Below are 17025 nucleotides of genomic sequence, written 5' to 3'. Positions count from 1 at the left end.
AGATCTATTTTTGTTTAAACTATTACTTGTGCAAGGGTGAGTAGGATATCCCAATCTTATACAAGAAATTATTTTTCTGGGACAAAAGTTGGTGTTGTTGTTGTGCTCCAGTATAGGTCATTATCAGTATTTTAAAAGGCGTGGGCGTAAGGCGAGACGTAAGCCCCATAAATATTTAATTTTTAATATTTTATAAAATAATATGATTACAGTAAATATTTATAAACAGGTTAAATTGCATAAAAATTGAAGAAAACTATAAATATGTGAAAAATATATATATAGAGGTGCTCCATCCCCACAAAAAATTAGTCAAAACAATCTATTATATGCTATTTAGAAGCACAAGTAACTTGAGTCGAAAAGAATAAAGTTTTCTACATGGAGGAACAAAAAGGATGACTAACCTGCAATTTGAACTTTGAACTTGCTGCTATGAAGGAGAATGGAGTTCTCTTTGTATTTGTAAAAAAAATTGAATATTCGTTTCTTTTTGGAGATATTAGCAGACTTGGGTACAAGATAAAGAATTGGGAAAAACCATGAATTAGGACTTCAATCAATAAAAAAGGCCTTGACTTTTAAATTTAATACATTTCAGTTCCTTTTTAAAACTTTTGAGAAATTACCAAGCTGACTTTTGAAAATTTGGGTATTATATGAAGGACTTATTCAACAAATTTTGTTCTAATTTGAAAAAGTCTCTGGGCTTACGCCTCATTAAAATAACGTGCCTCAAACGCCGGGGCCTACGCCCCGAATTGCTGGGCATATGCCTCTCGAGACTTTCGCCCCACACCATCGCCTTAGGGCGTTTTTGGTGCGCCTCGCCCCAGGGCTCGCCCCGAAAACGCCTTTTAAAACCCTGGTCATTATAACAAAGCTGGTTTCTTCTTATGGACAATTAAAGGGCTTTGTGCTATTTACTCTTCTCATCAGATATAGATCTTTTAGGCCTTCTGTGGTAAAAATTGTTTTATCTGTTAAGAGACTTATTTAATCATGCATCTAAGTTACGTTTCATATTTGCAGCTGTTTTGGCCTCCTAGTTCTTGCTCAAACATACTTTAATATTCTTGATTGGTATTTCAGCAAATGCATATAGTGACAGATGTTGAAGTAAAAAGGTTCCTCTGTGATTGAGATTGTTGGGACTTTATCTGGTTCTCTGTAATTGACAGCTAATGTAATTCTGCTATATATCATTTTACATCTGCTTCTAATTCTCCAATTATATAAGTTTTAGTAGATTGTATTACTTTAGTAGTTCTCTAGGAGTTATGAATTTTGAAGAAAATGTGTGAGAGGACTATCATAAAATACTTATTCCTATTGGTTTGAACATAAAATCTATAAAATGGTAGAAGAGCTGATATCTAGCAATTATGAGACACCAATATCAAACATAGTTAGGTGCTATAGTATATTAGTGTTCCTGTATCTGGTAGCTGGAGTTCAATAAATGAAGCATCCATGAATTGCAACAGTAATACAAATGGATTTTTAAAACAAGAAGGCCAAGGCTTTCTAAGCGCCAAGTCCTTTTTAGTTCATGTACATAGTTGATGCCCCTTTCATAAGGATTTCAACTTCATATCTGTGCTCTCTCTCTTTCTCTCTCTCCAACTCTTTTTGGTCCACGGCATGCTTAATGAGGCCTTCAAAAGATTCCCATTGTAAATTTGCCTTTTTCCAAACTTCATGTTTTTGCTCTCTCCTCTCTCTCTCTCTCTCTCTCTCTCTCTCTCTCTCTCTCTCTCTCTCTCTACTTCCCGATGTTTTCTCCTCCGCTGGACGCTGGAGCAATTGCCACCATCACCGTTTTGACCGTGGCCGTTATTCATTGATATCGCCGCCCTCAGCCTCCCAATCTCATTCACTGACGCAACATATCGGATGAACAAAAACCTCCGTTATTTCGCCGGTAATTACGTGCTAATCTTCGGCAACCAGAGGCAACGGTGACGGCGAGCGAGGACTGGATACTGATGCTACTTCAACGAGACGACATTAGGGTTGTTCTTGAACAAAGACGACGGAGTTGGGGGCTGAGCAACTTGAATTTTTCGTTAATATATTTCAATGTATCTCGCTGTATTTCATTATATTCATTGTATTTTTTTCATTGTATTTCAATGTATCTCGCTGTATTCTATGTATTTCGTTGTATTCATTGTCTTTTTTTCATTGTATTTCAATGTATCCCGCTGTATTCTATGAATTTCATCGTATTCACTGTCTCGCTATATTCCATGAATGTATTCATATATTTTTTTTAATTAATATAATTTATGTATTCATATGTATTATATAATTTCTCTGAAGATTGCTATGTTTTTGGGGTGTTTTTCGGTTGAGAATCTTTTTTATAACTGGAAATACAAAATTTGTGTGTTATAATTGAGTTTGTTGAGTTATATTAGGAGTCTATTATGTTAATTGATTCACTTTCCGTTTTAAAACAGTGTAATCCCCTGTTTCACGCCGTGAATACAGTCGAATACAATAATCTGTCCAGCTGTAATCCCATGTTTCACGCCATGAATACCGTCGAATACACTCGAATACAAAAATCTGTCTAGCTGTAATCCCCTATTTCACGCCTAGAAATGCTACTGTATTCATGAATACAGTATCTTAAATACATCGAATACACTCTAAAAAATCTAAAAACATAGCTATAGGAAGTAATATAGTAAATGGTAGCTACAACTAGTTAATAACCACTAAAACATAGTAGATTCTGAAAGTTTCTCTTTTTCAAATAATTGTTCATTTGTGGTTGAAGATGGCTTCTTAGTTCCAGTAAATCGGCCTAGTTAAGCAATTTTACTTCTATGTATTCCTATGTCTGCGGCAAGTCAATTACGTCACTCAACTATCTCAAATTATCTCCTAAAGTCACTTTTCTTTATTTGTAACAATAAAGTTACTGAACTATGCCTATTGCACTCAGAACGTCACTCAACTATATTTTTCAAATTTTGTATTGCCAAATACCTAATTTACCCTCTCAATTATATCTTCTTTATTATTTTTTTAAACTTTTTAATATTATTATTTTCCCTTTTTAATTTATATTATGGACTTACCTATAGAATAAATTAATATTATTTCTAAATTAAAAAAATAAAAAGTTTTTAAGCATCAATAATGCTGGAATAACAAAATAATGAGCACAATAAAAAATTAATTAGAATAATTTATTTGTAACAATAATTTTAGTATTAACAAAAAAAATTCAAAAATTTATTATCAGAATTCAGAATGAAAGAAAATAAAGGTCGTAAAATATATATTCCATGCACGTAATATAAAAATAATTATTTAAATAAAAATATTTTTATAATATGCATTATATATTCTNATATATATATATATGTGCTCCATCCCCACAAAAAACTAGTCAAAATAATCTATTATACGCTACATACAAGCACAAGTAACTTAAGTCGAAAAGAATAAAGTTTTCTACATGGAGGAACAAAAAGAATGGCTAACCTGCAATTTGAACTTTGAACTTGCTGCTATGAAGGAGAATGGAGTTCTCTTTGTATTTGTAAAAAAAATTGAATATTCGTTGTTTTGAGAGATATTAGCATACTAGCGAACAAGATGAAGAATTTGGAAAGTCCATAAATTAAGGTTTTAATCAATAAAAAAAGTCTTGACTTTTAAATTTAATATATTTCAATTCCTTTTAAAAACTTTTGAGTAATTACAAGCTGAGTTTTGAGAATTTGGGTATTATATGAATGACTTATTCAACAAATTTTGTTTTAATTTGAAAAAGTATCTAGAGCTTACGCCTCACTACAAAAACGTGTCTCAAACGCTCGGGCGTACGCCCTAAATTGTTGGGCGTACGCCTCTTAAGACTTTAGCCCCACAACATCGCCTATGGACGTTTTTTTTGCGCCTCGCCCTGAAAACGCCTAACACTGCTTATAAACACGCGTCCCTGTAAACAAGGAAAATCCCAAAAGGGTTAAAAAATGATTAAGAAAATTTAAAAATTGCACCAGCCAGGAACGAACCCAAGTCTATACATTGGCAGGATACTATTCTACCATTAGACTACCGGTGCTTATCTGGAAAAAATCCAATTTATAATTTTGTATATAATAGAGATATTGAAAGATCTAGTTTATTAAGGAAATTCATCAAACATTGTAGAACATCTCAAAATTCATTGGAGTATAGGTTTATAAGAACCATGACTAGTGTGAAGCATATTATAATAGATGCACTTAGGAGGCGGATCTAAATTTCTTCCGTTGCACCAGAAAAGTTTTTGATGATGTACATGTACTTATTATAGAACTTGTCTCTCCTGTATGTGCTTTTGTTTGTGTGCATATAGTAGGATCAATAGAGCAGAGTTGAGAGATGGAGACACAATCAGAATGGGCTCTCTGATAATATTTTTGACCAGGAGATATCTGGTTGACAATGGTTTTTTTACAACAGGTGAAACGCTTGATGAAATTACAGTTGTTGCGCAGGTTAAAAGCTCGTTCTTAGCACGAATGATGATGCTCATTTCAGAGTCTTTGGTATGTCACTCGAGGACGAGGGAAAAATCCCAGTTTTAAGAGCTAAAAAGAGGGATGGGGCAGGCAGCTGTCTGCCAATTCTGTCGTGTATACGATTCCTGGTATCTTTATCATGAACAACTTTGCTGCATTTTGAATGTTGGATCCCTTTCATTGGAGTGCTAAAATTTTCTTCTTTAATTATTCAAAAAACAACCATGAAGAAACAACTAATTCTCATGCCTTCACTCACCTAAGACGAGGCAACTTGGTAGCACGAACTTAGCCTAATAGTTAATAAACATTGAACAAGGCGGAACAAGGGCAGGAAGCAAAATAATGCCACAGGAATGAAAATGGTACATTTCTCTTTTAGAGCACCAAACATTCGTGGTGATCAATGAATAATCAAAAATTTCTTCAGTTTTCCAATCCAGTGGACCCTACTTTTCCATGAGAATCTCCAAAGCAGGTACAATGGATTTCCACGCAACTAATGCAGTTAAACGATGCTAAAGGGGTCACTCAATTATACCAATTTATTAGAATTGAATAAGTTACAAGACTAAATAAATGGCATACGACTGCACCCGTTATACATACTGTTACACGGAGTTTGCTCTCTATTTTCGTGTCTTAACTCTCCCGGCGAGTAGAAGTCGTCTTCCATCACAGAAGAAAGTCGTCTTCAATCACAGAAGATGTATGGAGAATTCAACAGTTGAGAAATGATACCTCTTCTAAAGGTTACACTACTGCTGGCGGAATTCAGTACTCAGGTCACACCACTGCTGGAAGTATGCAGCTCTTGAAAGAAGGATTTGCCAGCCTCATATGTCGACCAGCAAATGGCAGCAGCAGGAGCATGGAAGAGCATCCTTGGCATCCAGCCTCTCATGAGACTTCTGTATCCATCTTTCTTCACTATTACTCGAAAAACATCCCTAATTGACCCACTTGTAAATCTGTCACACCCACAAACGCCCTGCAGCACATATCAAAATTTAGCACTCTATCACCATGAATGCATCACTACAGATTGAGCATAACCTACTCTATACAAACTTGAACTAATATTTAAATTGGGCAACAGAACTGCACAAGACATGCACTTAACATCGGATTATAATTGTCCTTCAAGATGACTAGCCAGACAAGGTGGCTTCAGCTAAAGATAAGAAGTACTATAAGCTCATAGCAGACTGAAACAAAATATTGTATCCATGGCCCCAGGCCCACACTTATGGTCAACTCAAATTGTGATAACCAGCCAGACGGGTAGAGTAAAAGCACCATGTTTCCAACTGATAGCACATAAATTCAATATCAGCATAGCTTCAAATATGGCCTACTGGATAGTCAGTCGCACAACTACTAAAATTAAAGAATCAAAAAATATGAACAGAGGTCTTGAGAGAAGCAACTAAAGAGCACAATGTATACATTTTGTGGTGTACTTTAATAAAACCAAATACATTTCTTTTACCAATCCTGAACTTTCTTCTCGCGCACCTTAACTGGACTTTCAAAGTCACTATCATGGGCAACATCTTTGATTTGATGAAAAGAGAATTTAGGAAAGGAAAAAAATGAATATCCTCATTAGTCGTAAAGGTCTTTTGATATAGAGAACTACCAGATTGACCATAAAACTGTTTCTTTGACTTTAGCGGCACTGCTTCAGAACAAATATTTCCACAAGAGAAATTTACAAAAAAAAAAAAAAAAAATGAAATCTTACACAAATATTTCCGCAAAAGAAAAATTTTAGAAAAAATAACGAACCAGTGTGTTTCATGATCTTTGGAACCTTATAGCAGAATATATCAATTATCTATACTGTTGTTTCTGTTCCAGATAAACAAGAATAACAAAGATTGATACTTAACTTGAATTCCTAATCATTCTACAGAGAACAATGTGCACATAATTTAGAAACGGATTCAAACAATCATCAACTGGCTCTCATCCTGGCCACACTATGACTAGGCGAAATGGGAAAAACTTGTCGTCCGTTAATAGTTAGGGTCAAATGTATCCTTGCCGTTACCAAAATGGGTAAAATTTGCCCTTATTTTCAAATGGCAAAAGCTTAGCATCCCGTAATGCCATGTGTCCTATAATTAAGGTTAACTTTTGTGAACATAGGGCAAATCAACCTTTCCCATAGTTCGGGGGCAAATTTGACCCTTCTCCCACGTGTATTTTAATTCTTTTTTTATGATTCCTCCTTGTCTCTCCCAACTACTATTCCACCACCAATCATCCTTCCTTCCTCATTCTCTATCCCTGCCATCACTATCTCCACCACCACCTCACCCCTTCACTGCCAGATCCATCATTTCTCGTCTTTTTTTCACTGCCACAATTTCTCTCTCTCTATCCCTTTGTCACTCACACTTCTTTGCCGATATCGCAATAGTTCACGAAATATTATGAAGGCACCACAAACATTTCAACTTTGTTTACTTGTATGTGTTGTTTCTACCGCTCTTAAGTACAACAACAACAACAACCCAGTAAAATCCAACAAGTGGGGTCTGGGGAAGGTAAAATATACGCAGACCTTACTCCTACCCCGGAGGGATAGAGAGGCTGTTTCCGAGAGACCCTCAGCTTTTCTACCGCTCTTAAGTAACAGTCAATTTGCAGCTCTTATGATCATACTATTTGTTTTGAATTTATTAGCAGAAGGTACTGGAATTCTTTTATTTGAAACAAAGGGCTAGATTTTCAATAATCTTTTGACCTCTATGCGCCCATGCACATGCATTAAATAGTATTCTATGTTTCATGTTCAAGTCGTTTACGGCACTCCCTCTTGTGGTGGAGGTTGTGGTAGCGTGGTGGGGACGGAGGAGGAAGGAAAGGTAATTGGTGGGAGGTCGTCGGGGGGGAGGGGGGGGGGTTAAATAAGAAATAAAATTTTAAAAGACGGAAGATGATTGGTGGTAGAGGTTGTGGCGGGGAGAAAGAAGTGGAAATCAAGGGAAAAAAGTATTTAAAAAATTAGGGAGGAGGGTCAAAAAATAAACCCTTAATTGCGAGACACGTTGGCATCACTTGGTCCTAAGCTTCCGCCATCTGAAAATAAGGGCAAATATGACCCATTTTGGTAATGGCAAGTGGCACATTCGACCCCAACTATTAACGGAGAACAAATATGTTCCATTTCGCATACTTCAGGTACAATATTAACCCTGGCCCTACTAAGTATTTACAAAACTTCTTGATTCAGATCACAACTTGTGGGTTGGAGGTGGTGGATCGTTATGGGGGTGGGAGGTAGGAAGAAGCCCCTCAAACCCTCTCAAATATTTCCCCCAAATCCTCCTAGATTTTTTTTTCCTTTTGGTAAAGGCAAGTTATTCATTCATTGATGAAAAAACAGTACTAAGATTACAAGTTGTTGCCCGTGCAAAAAGTTACTTGTTCAATTTTATGTGATACTATTTCCATACTAGTCCGTTCTAAGAAGAATTCGCGCCTGCGGCGTTTTCACTAGACAATCTTTGCCAGTAGTGTCGCCCTCCCGCTGGTTGTATGGGCGGATTATCCCTCATTGATGTTTTCTTTTAAGCTATGGATTAAAGGAACAAATATAGTTGAATGGAACAACACGCGGGTCACCACTGCGCCTTATGAGAGGTGCAGGTGGTGATGATCACCCGAAGGTATCCAACTAACGCCCTTGACAGGCACACCAAAACCGGCTAACGCTCATTACACCATTTTATATTTGAGAATAATTTAATTTTAAATTTCTCATTTTATGGTTAGTTGCATGCTTTTGAGGCTCAAAATGTCATGGAAGGTTTAGGACCACAAGCTTCAAAATTCTTTCTTTCTATCTTAACTTCCGTGTTGAGTCAAGCTCCGTCACATAAATTGAAACGAAGGGAGTTCTAATTAGTCAGTTAAAGATCTAATAAACTCTAACATGTCCTCCTCTGTGTGTACATTCTGTAATCTAGACCATAAAGCCAACACAAACATACATCTAGATTTCAACTTATGTCCATTGGCAGGTTTTCCTTCAAAGTACCTTTGATTTCTTTCTTCCAAATGGTCCACCGCACACATGGAGGGATAGCCTACCACATCTCTCTGAGCTCTTTGTTGTTACTTTGACCCAACCAGCTTCCAAAGGCTTCTTTGACCGACTTTGCCATACCAATTTAACATAGAAAATGTAACAAAACAACTTCCACAATTGCCTTCTGAACAACTATTTCTCCTTCAGAAAATAGCCACCTGCTGCAGGTATGATACGCATGAGTAAGACAAGAATCATGAGCTAATACCCAGCAAAAGCAAGAGACTTTAAAAAGAGTGTTTGATCTCCAGATTAAATTCCAAGACCTTTAGGAAAAAAATCAAAAACATGCTTTTTCTCTACTGAAAATTTTGTAATGAGATCGCACAGTAAATCTGCCATTTTCATTGATCTATTTACAGCCTGTCCTCCTCTGTTAACTTAAATCCCTGATGCACATCCTTTAGCAGGTCATACAGCCTAGCTGTTTCCAATCAAAACAGTCTCTTCTTATTCTCAAACCAACCATTTCTGTTATGACTTGAGTTTTTGTGGTTTCACTTTTATTTGACATACTGAGTAAATCAGGATATCTAACTTAGAGTGGAGAATGACCTATCCAGGAATCATGCCAAACCTCACTATCCTCCCATCTCAAACTTTAATAACATCTGCCCCTGAACTCTAACAAATTTTGAGACTCCTACACCATGAGGTCTACTCGCAACTGCTGCACTCCATCAATCCTTTTCTCTGTACTTCTTCTGAATTACCCTTTTCCATAATCTATTTTCCTCTGAGGAATATCTCTGTAGCCATTTTGTAAGCAGGCTCTCATTATGTATTTTAAGTCTCTTAACCCCATTCAGCTAAAACCTCCTCCCAGAATCTGTATGTGATAGGAAAGGAAACAGAGCGTACTATTTCCCAAAAGGTTCATTGCTAGTAAGCACAAAACAATAACATAATCCCTTATCCTAACAGATGTCATTACTTTTTTAATAGGTAAACTGATGTCGGTTCTACTGACTGCTGTTAACGGTTCTACTGACTGCACTGTTCATAAAAACAAAAACAATGCATTGTAAAAGCCTTTGCAAGAATTTTCAGAACTATACCTCAATCCCAAGCTAGCTGGGGTCGGCTACAAGCATTTTCAGAAAAAAAGGTAAAAAAACATTATTACATTGCCACTACAATAAGAAACCCAGCTGTACATTTTTTAAGTATTCATTAAGCACAATTTTGAACCAGCCAAACCAAATTCTTAATTGTCATGACCAGATTTTTTTTTTTAAAATCAAGTGACAAGAATTCTATCGATCTGATGCATCCAGTGGATGCAATATATTAAAATATCTGGTAGACTCCTACAAAAAGCTTAACGAGCAAACAAAGTCAAAACAGTTGATTTGCATCATTTACATCACAAGGACTGCTACAACAAAATAATTTAAACAGTATGGAAGGAATGTCAAGTGAAACACCCCTCAAAGGATCTCTGGGTCCTTTCCTTACATAACGTCCAAAATGATGGTTTTAGACAGGAATCAATCTTGTACCACCATCTATTTATATCGTTTCGTATGCCCTTCAACCAATGAACCCAACTATTCTTTTTTTATGAACAGGTACTTAAGCAGCTTTCAACTTCACTTAATTTGGGCAACGCCATAAGTATGTATAGGATAGGTCAAAATACTTGGCCTCTAATTATTACAACCAATGCATATGGAAGCACTACCTTATTAGGCCCGCAGGAAGAACAGAGTCAAGACCTCACTCGCTGTTGGCTTGGTTAAAGGTCAAGTGAGCTATGATGAGACATAACCAAGGCTTGCCAGAGGAGCAAACCTTGCAAATGTTAAACTTATGTGTAAGTCAATACCATTCGAATATGTCACAGCTTCTTGAGATCCTACTAAAAATCATCAGATCATCCAGAAAGCCAATCTCAAATAAGCATATGCAATGCAACAATCAGTCATTGATGCATTGAAGTATCTGGGAAATAGCTGAACATTAACACAAACAATCTAACTGGATGAGTGTGACAAAGTACATGTGAAATGAAGTAAATCAGCACAGAAGTAGCACTTAACTGAATAAGCGCCAAAAGGAAAAATGACTTTTATGGAAACGGACACTAGGAAATCAATGTTGCATGAGACATACTTTCAAAGAGCTTACAACCATGGATCTCAACTTCAACATAGCGAAGAGTTCTAGCACTTGAGCCGAGTAGTGGTTAAACCAAAATTGAACCAAGCCTGACTAGCTCATGAACCAACCAACCTCAGATAGCTGGCACTGTTCAACAAAATGAGTAAAATGCCTAAGTTTTGATACTTCTCTTCTTTACATCAATCACTGATAAGTAATTTATTCTTACCCTCATAACCCCCACACATAGTTAAAATTTCCAAACTTCTAGGCTTTTTCTTTGGTAACAGTTGTCATATAAGATACAAATGTTAGTTCCAGATTCAAGATGCTATTAGCATCCAAGATAAACAAATTTGCAACTTACCGGCCCAAAGAAGTATCATTTTTTCTCTTATTTCAAACGACAATACCATGTTTCTCTTCAGACAAAAATTACAGAAAGCAAAAGCAACCATTGATCTAATGACCATCCAGTCAATCTTACAGTCAGATCCTTTTGGCAGATTGTTTACAGTCAAATCCTTTTGGTAAATGTTAGTTCCAGATTCAAGATGCTATTAGCATCCAAGATAACAAATTTGCAACTTACCGGCCCAAAGAAGTATCATTTTTTCTCTTATTTCAAACGAGAATACCATGTTTCTCTTCAGACCAAAATTACAGAAAGCAAAAGCAACCATTGATCTAATGACCATCCAGTCAATCTTACAGTCAGATCCTTTTGGCAGATTGTTTACACTTTTTCCAGCACAAGCTAAAGATAGCAAATGAAAGCAGGTACATTTATGTTGAATATTTGTCGCTATTATGAATTCATGAGACATGACTGAACTTGAAAACCCATAGCTGTCAGCTTCACTAGTTTGCTGACAAAGACAAACATGTCATGCACGCTTCTTCGAAGTAAAGCACACACACTTTTTCGGGAAAAAATAAAAATTACCTAACGTAAGGGAATACAGTAATCATAACATCAAAATTGTAATTAGCGCTTCTGATTTCAATATCCAATACACAACAATGACAACTAGCTTTACCTGCAACGAGCCTTTTAATTGTACTACAATTCAGACTATAAATCAAGCACAGGAAAATCGAAATGAAATAGAGAAGAAACACGAGAAGGAGAAAAAGAACAGTTGGCAACAGAAGCCTCGAAATAGAAGAAGAATGAGTCACATTGAGGAAAAACTATAGGCAAAAAGCAAATCAACAGAAGAAAGAATAGTAGAAGCAGAGTCAGCACAAATTAAACAAGAACAATAGGTTGAAGAGAAAGACAGTGATGAGAATATTGAAGCATATCTAGAGAGGAATCCTAGTACTCTGATAGCAAAATCCTGCTAGCTAGGCAATAACTTGACGATTACACGGCGCTGACTGGGCAAAATTGTTTGTTGACTTGACAAATCAACGATGGACTGTTAACTTGGTTAGTTAAGATAAACTGATCACTTGGCAAATCAGGTTATATGGATTCATGAATCAGCATTGGACAGCTCTGGATTCTGCCAACTAGCACTTACTAATGACATTTGCCCAAAACCAATGTACACTGCTGAAACCTGGCACCTGAGGCTCGTGGAACAGGCGCGCCTTTGGACTTGAGACCTCAATCCCCATGACCACAAGGACTTAGAAGTCTCAGCTCCAATGACACGGCTTGTGGATCATGTAGCCTGAAGTCTCAGCAATGACGAGTCTGTTCCACAAGGCTCATGTGCCAGGCTTCAACAATGTTCAATTGTTTGGGACAAATGTCTTTAGTCAATACCATTTTGACAAAAATCCAAAGCTGTAGGACAACGATTTCGCTGTTGTGTTCATTTCAATGAGACAAAACTCTTGAAGTACTTTTCAAACAAAAGCCTCTTGAAGTTACAAAATCGGGTGGACTAAGGACAACACAAAAGACAAACACAACAAAAGATGCAATACCACTAAAACAACCACCAAATTGGCAAGACTAGCAAAGCTATTAAAAAGAGGAAGGAAAAAAAAAGGCTTCGGCTTGGTGGGAGGTGTAACATGCCCTCTAGTAAATGGAAGCTAGTTAGGTCTCTATTAGATCATAAAGGCTTTGACATCATGAAAAAGAGCTATGAAGAACGAATTCTTTTTGAACTGAGTAACTACTAAAATACAAGAGGGCTCCTCACATAAGAGTTTTGAGCGATAGAAAAGTATCTTATCTTTTTGGGACTCCTAAATATTGCAGCATAATCATTAATGTAACGACCCGACCGGTCGTTTTGCCTTCTAGATCCACGTTCCCCTATTTAAGACTTCTCGTATGTGCTTTTACTGTTTTATGACTTGCGAGGATGATTGGTTTGGTTTTGGAAGGGTTCGGGTTGAATTCGGAACACTTAGTTCCATAATAGTGGCCTGAGGTGACCAAGTTTGACTTGAGTCAACATTTTGAGTAAACGACTTCGGAACAGGGATTTGATAGTTGCAATAGGTTCGTATGATGATTTTGGACTTGCACGTGTGTTCGGATCGAGTTTCGGTTAAACCGGGAGTGTTTTCCGTGTTTATTGTTGAAAGTTGGCACCTTGAAGGTTTTAAGAGTTTCTTAAATTGGTTTGAAGTAGACTTTGGTGTTATCAATGTCCGTTTCGGATTCCGAGCCAGGGAATGGGTTCGTATGGTGATTTGTGACTTGTGCGTAAAATTTGGCGTCATTCCGAGTTGTCTAAGTATGATTCGTCAAGTTCGGAGCTAGTTGAAGAAGTTTGAAGTTCATAAGTTGATTAATTTGGTTTTAGTGTGCGATTCTTAGTTTCGATGTTGTTTTACGTGCTCCGAGACTTCGAGTAGGTCCGTATTATGTTTATAGAGTTGTTGGTGCATTTGGACGGGGTCCCGGGTGGCTCGGGTGTGTTTCGGACCACCCGAAATTAAGTCAAAAATTGCAGAAATTCTACTGCTGGTTTTCTTCTTCGCGAACGCGGAGAAAGCCTCGCGTTCGCGATTGAAGGAATTGGGGCTGGGGACTTCTATTAACCGTGTTCGCGATAACGGGGTCGCAGTCGCGAATCTTTGGGTCACTGGTCTCCGCGTTCGCGATCGCTGGGTCGCGTTCGCATAGAAGGGCTTGGGTCTGGGGGCTCAACAAGTCGATGCCCATCGCGTTCGTGAAGGGTGGGTCACATTCGCGATGGTTGGCAGGGCTGGCCTTCGCGATCGCCTGGACCTTGTCGCATTCGCGAAGAGGTTTTTCAGGGCCTTAGCAATTTTGCCTTCGCGATCGCGAGGGCATTGTCGCGATCACGAAGAAGGATCACTAGGCAAAAGCATTTTAAAACCCGGGACATAGGCTCATTTTCTCCATTTCTCTCAACTCTTGGCCGATTTTAGAGCTCCTTGGGGAGGGATTTTCACCTAGCATCTCAAGGTAAGTAATTCTACATAATGTGAGTTTAATACATAGATTATAGTTAGATTTTAACATAGAAATTTGTAAAAAATTAAGGGATTTTGTTGAAAATCTTATGGTTTGGTAAAAATGGGATTAGACCACGAAAATGATTATGGAATTGAGTAGAAATTATATATTTGAATTCATGGGGTCATGGGTAACATTATTCGATGAAAATTTCCGAAATCCGAACACATGGGCCTCGGGATGACTTTTAGGAACTTTCCTATTTGGGTTGGGTAACTACTCTAATAGATAAATTATGAACTTTTGAGCATATATTGATTAGTTTGTCCGACCTTTGGCTAGTTTTGGATTGGTCGGCATCGATTTGAGGCAATTAGTGTGGTTGAAGAGCCGAGTGATGAACTTGGATGCGAGGTAAGTCTTTTGCCTAATCGTGTAAGAGGGAATTTATCCTCGTAGGTGCATTGTTATGTGCTACTAATTGCGGGTGCTACGTACGCACGAGGTGACGAGAGTCCGTACGTAGCTAAAAGCATGTTCATGTCCGAGTAAACTTAGGACTTTATCATGCAAATTTGTACTATTTGAACTTAATTTGTTAGTTTAATTACTTGAATTTATAATTGAAATTAGATTTGGGATTTTGTTAGATCGAGCTCCATTATCTTGAGTTTTGGCAGAATACTTGATAGAGGTGGAATTTATGCCTTCTTTGAGTACCATTCTTGTATTGTAGTTGTTGACTGTAGTTCGTAGAGTTTCTCTATTCCTGTGGATCGGGTCGAACGCCTCGGCACTATATTTGAGATGCATCTATGGTTTGCGCCGGTCATCCCTCGGCAGTGTACACGATTATTCTGGATCGGGCCGTACGACCACGGCGTAACTCGTGCATAATATTGTTAGGAGTCAAAATATACATGATATTTCCTTCATGACTTGAGATTTGATAATCACTTATGGCTCTTATTTGTTGAGATGGCATGTGATATTTGGGATTTTAAACTGATATCATGATTAAAGGATCACGTTATTCACTGTTTCTTACTCTATTGTCACTGTTGTATTTCATGCCTATTTAAAGTTCTTGTACTTTATTTATTGACCACTAGAAATTGTCGATATCGCCCCATGTCACTAATTTTTCGAGGTTAGACTAGATACTTACTGGGTACACGTTGATTTACGTACTCATGTTGCACTTCTGCACAAATTGTGCGGGTATTGAGGTAGGTACATCTGGTATCCGTTCGGGCGTGCATCAGCATTATCCGGAGACCTAGTGATGAGCTGTTTTCCATGCTCCAATCTGCAGCACCCGGAGTCTCCTCCTTCTTGTATTTACTATTTTTGTCTATTTTATTTCAGACAGTACGTGTAGGGATTTTGTATATTCTACTAGATTGCTCGTGCACTTGTAACACCGGGTTTTGGGAATTTCTAGTAGAAGTTAATATTTTTTCCTAACATTTTTACCATTTAATTTATATATATATATACACACACACACACACACCATGGCACCTCCCCTTGAATATGGTGTATCAGTGCGTCCATTGCCAGAGCAAATAAGAAAGAGCTGAGCGTATATATATATATATATATATAATATATATATATATATATAATATATATATATACGCTCAGCTCTTTCTTATTTGCTCTGGCAATGGACGCACTGATACACCATATTCAAGGGGAGGTGCCATGGTATATGTTATTTGCTGATGATATAGTTCTGATTGATGAGACGCGAGGAGGGGTTGACGAGAGGCTGGAGGTTTGGAGACAGACCCTTTAGTCAAAAGGTTTCAAGTTGAGCAGGACTAAGACTGAATACTTGCAGTGCAAGTTCAGCGATGTTACGGAGGAAGTGGACAGCGACATGAGGCTTGATTCACAATTCATCTCCAAGAAGGGAAGTTTTAAGTACCTTGGGTCGATTATCCAGGAGATCGAGGAGATCGATGAGGATGTCACACACCATGTAGGGGAAGGTTGGATGAAATGGAGGTTAACATCTGGCGTTTTGTGTGACAAAAAGGTGCCCCGGGACTTAAAGGTAGGTTCTACAGAGAGGTGGTTAGACTAGCCATGTTGTATGGGACAGAATGTTGGCCATATGATTGCCCATATCCAGAAGAAGAAAGTAGCAGAAATGAGGATATTGAGATGGATGTGCGGACACACGAGGTTGGATAAGATTAGGAATGAAGATATTCGAGCAAGGGTCGGCGTGGCTCCCATGAAAGACAAAATGCGGGAAGTGAGGCTTAGATGGTTCGAGCACGTGCAGAGGAGAAGCCTAGATGCCCCGGTTAGGAGGTACGAGCGGTTGGCTCTGACAAGTATGAGGAGAGGTAGAGGGCGGCCTAAGAAGTATTTGGGAGAGGTGATCAGGCAGAACATGACGCAACTTGAGCTCACCGAGGACATGGCCCTTGATAGGTGGTATGGAGGGACAACATTAGGGTTGAAGGTTAGTAGGTAGTTGAGCGTTTTTCTACACTGTTCTGTGTGTAAGTCTAGTCGGTCAGTGTCGTGTTTTAGTATGCCAGAGGTTCATGTTGTGCTCGTACTATTTTCTAGGACCTTGTCGATGCATTGATTATTGATATTGCTTTTCCAAGTATATCTTCTGACTCGTGGCTCGCTGGTACTATCTTTTTGGTGATGTTGTTACTATTCTATTGTCGCATTTCATCTTCTTGTGCCGAGGGTCTATTCGGAAACAGTCTCCCTACCCCAGGGTTGGGGTAAGGTCTGCGTACACACTACTCTCCTCAGACCCCACTTGTGGCATTATACTGGGTTGTTGTTGTTGTTGTGATATAATATATATATATATATATATATATATATATATATATATATATATATATATATATATATATATA

The 17025-nt window shown here is 37.8% G+C and overlaps 1 protein-coding gene across 4 annotated transcripts in view; it reads right to left on the bottom strand.

Moving 5' to 3' along the window:
• LOC109229261 (mitoferrin-like) overlaps positions 4865 to 17025 on the bottom strand; it is a 13613-nt gene continuing 1452 nt past the window's right edge. Inside the window, exons 2-4 of one of the 4 annotated variants that reach the window (XR_002068533.1) lie at positions 10747 to 10881; positions 8581 to 8792; positions 5434 to 5520 (exon numbers count right to left, since the gene is read on the bottom strand). Coding sequence is in view for 1 of the 4 variants with exons in the window: in XM_019394646.1 (XP_019250191.1) it covers positions 5311 to 5520 (210 nt within the window). In the remaining 3 variants the exon portion in view is untranslated. Of the gene's footprint in view, positions 5521 to 8580; positions 8793 to 10746; positions 10882 to 17025 lie in introns of all 4 variants that reach the window. The other 3 variants (XR_002068535.1, XR_002068534.1, XM_019394646.1) reach the window with 3 other exon arrangements.

The sequence above is a fragment of the Nicotiana attenuata genome, chromosome 7 (assembly GCF_001879085.1).
Source record: "Nicotiana attenuata strain UT chromosome 7, NIATTr2, whole genome shotgun sequence".
NCBI classification, from domain to species: domain Eukaryota; kingdom Viridiplantae; phylum Streptophyta; class Magnoliopsida; order Solanales; family Solanaceae; genus Nicotiana; species Nicotiana attenuata.
This window is presented reverse-complemented; position numbering and strand designations above follow the sequence as displayed.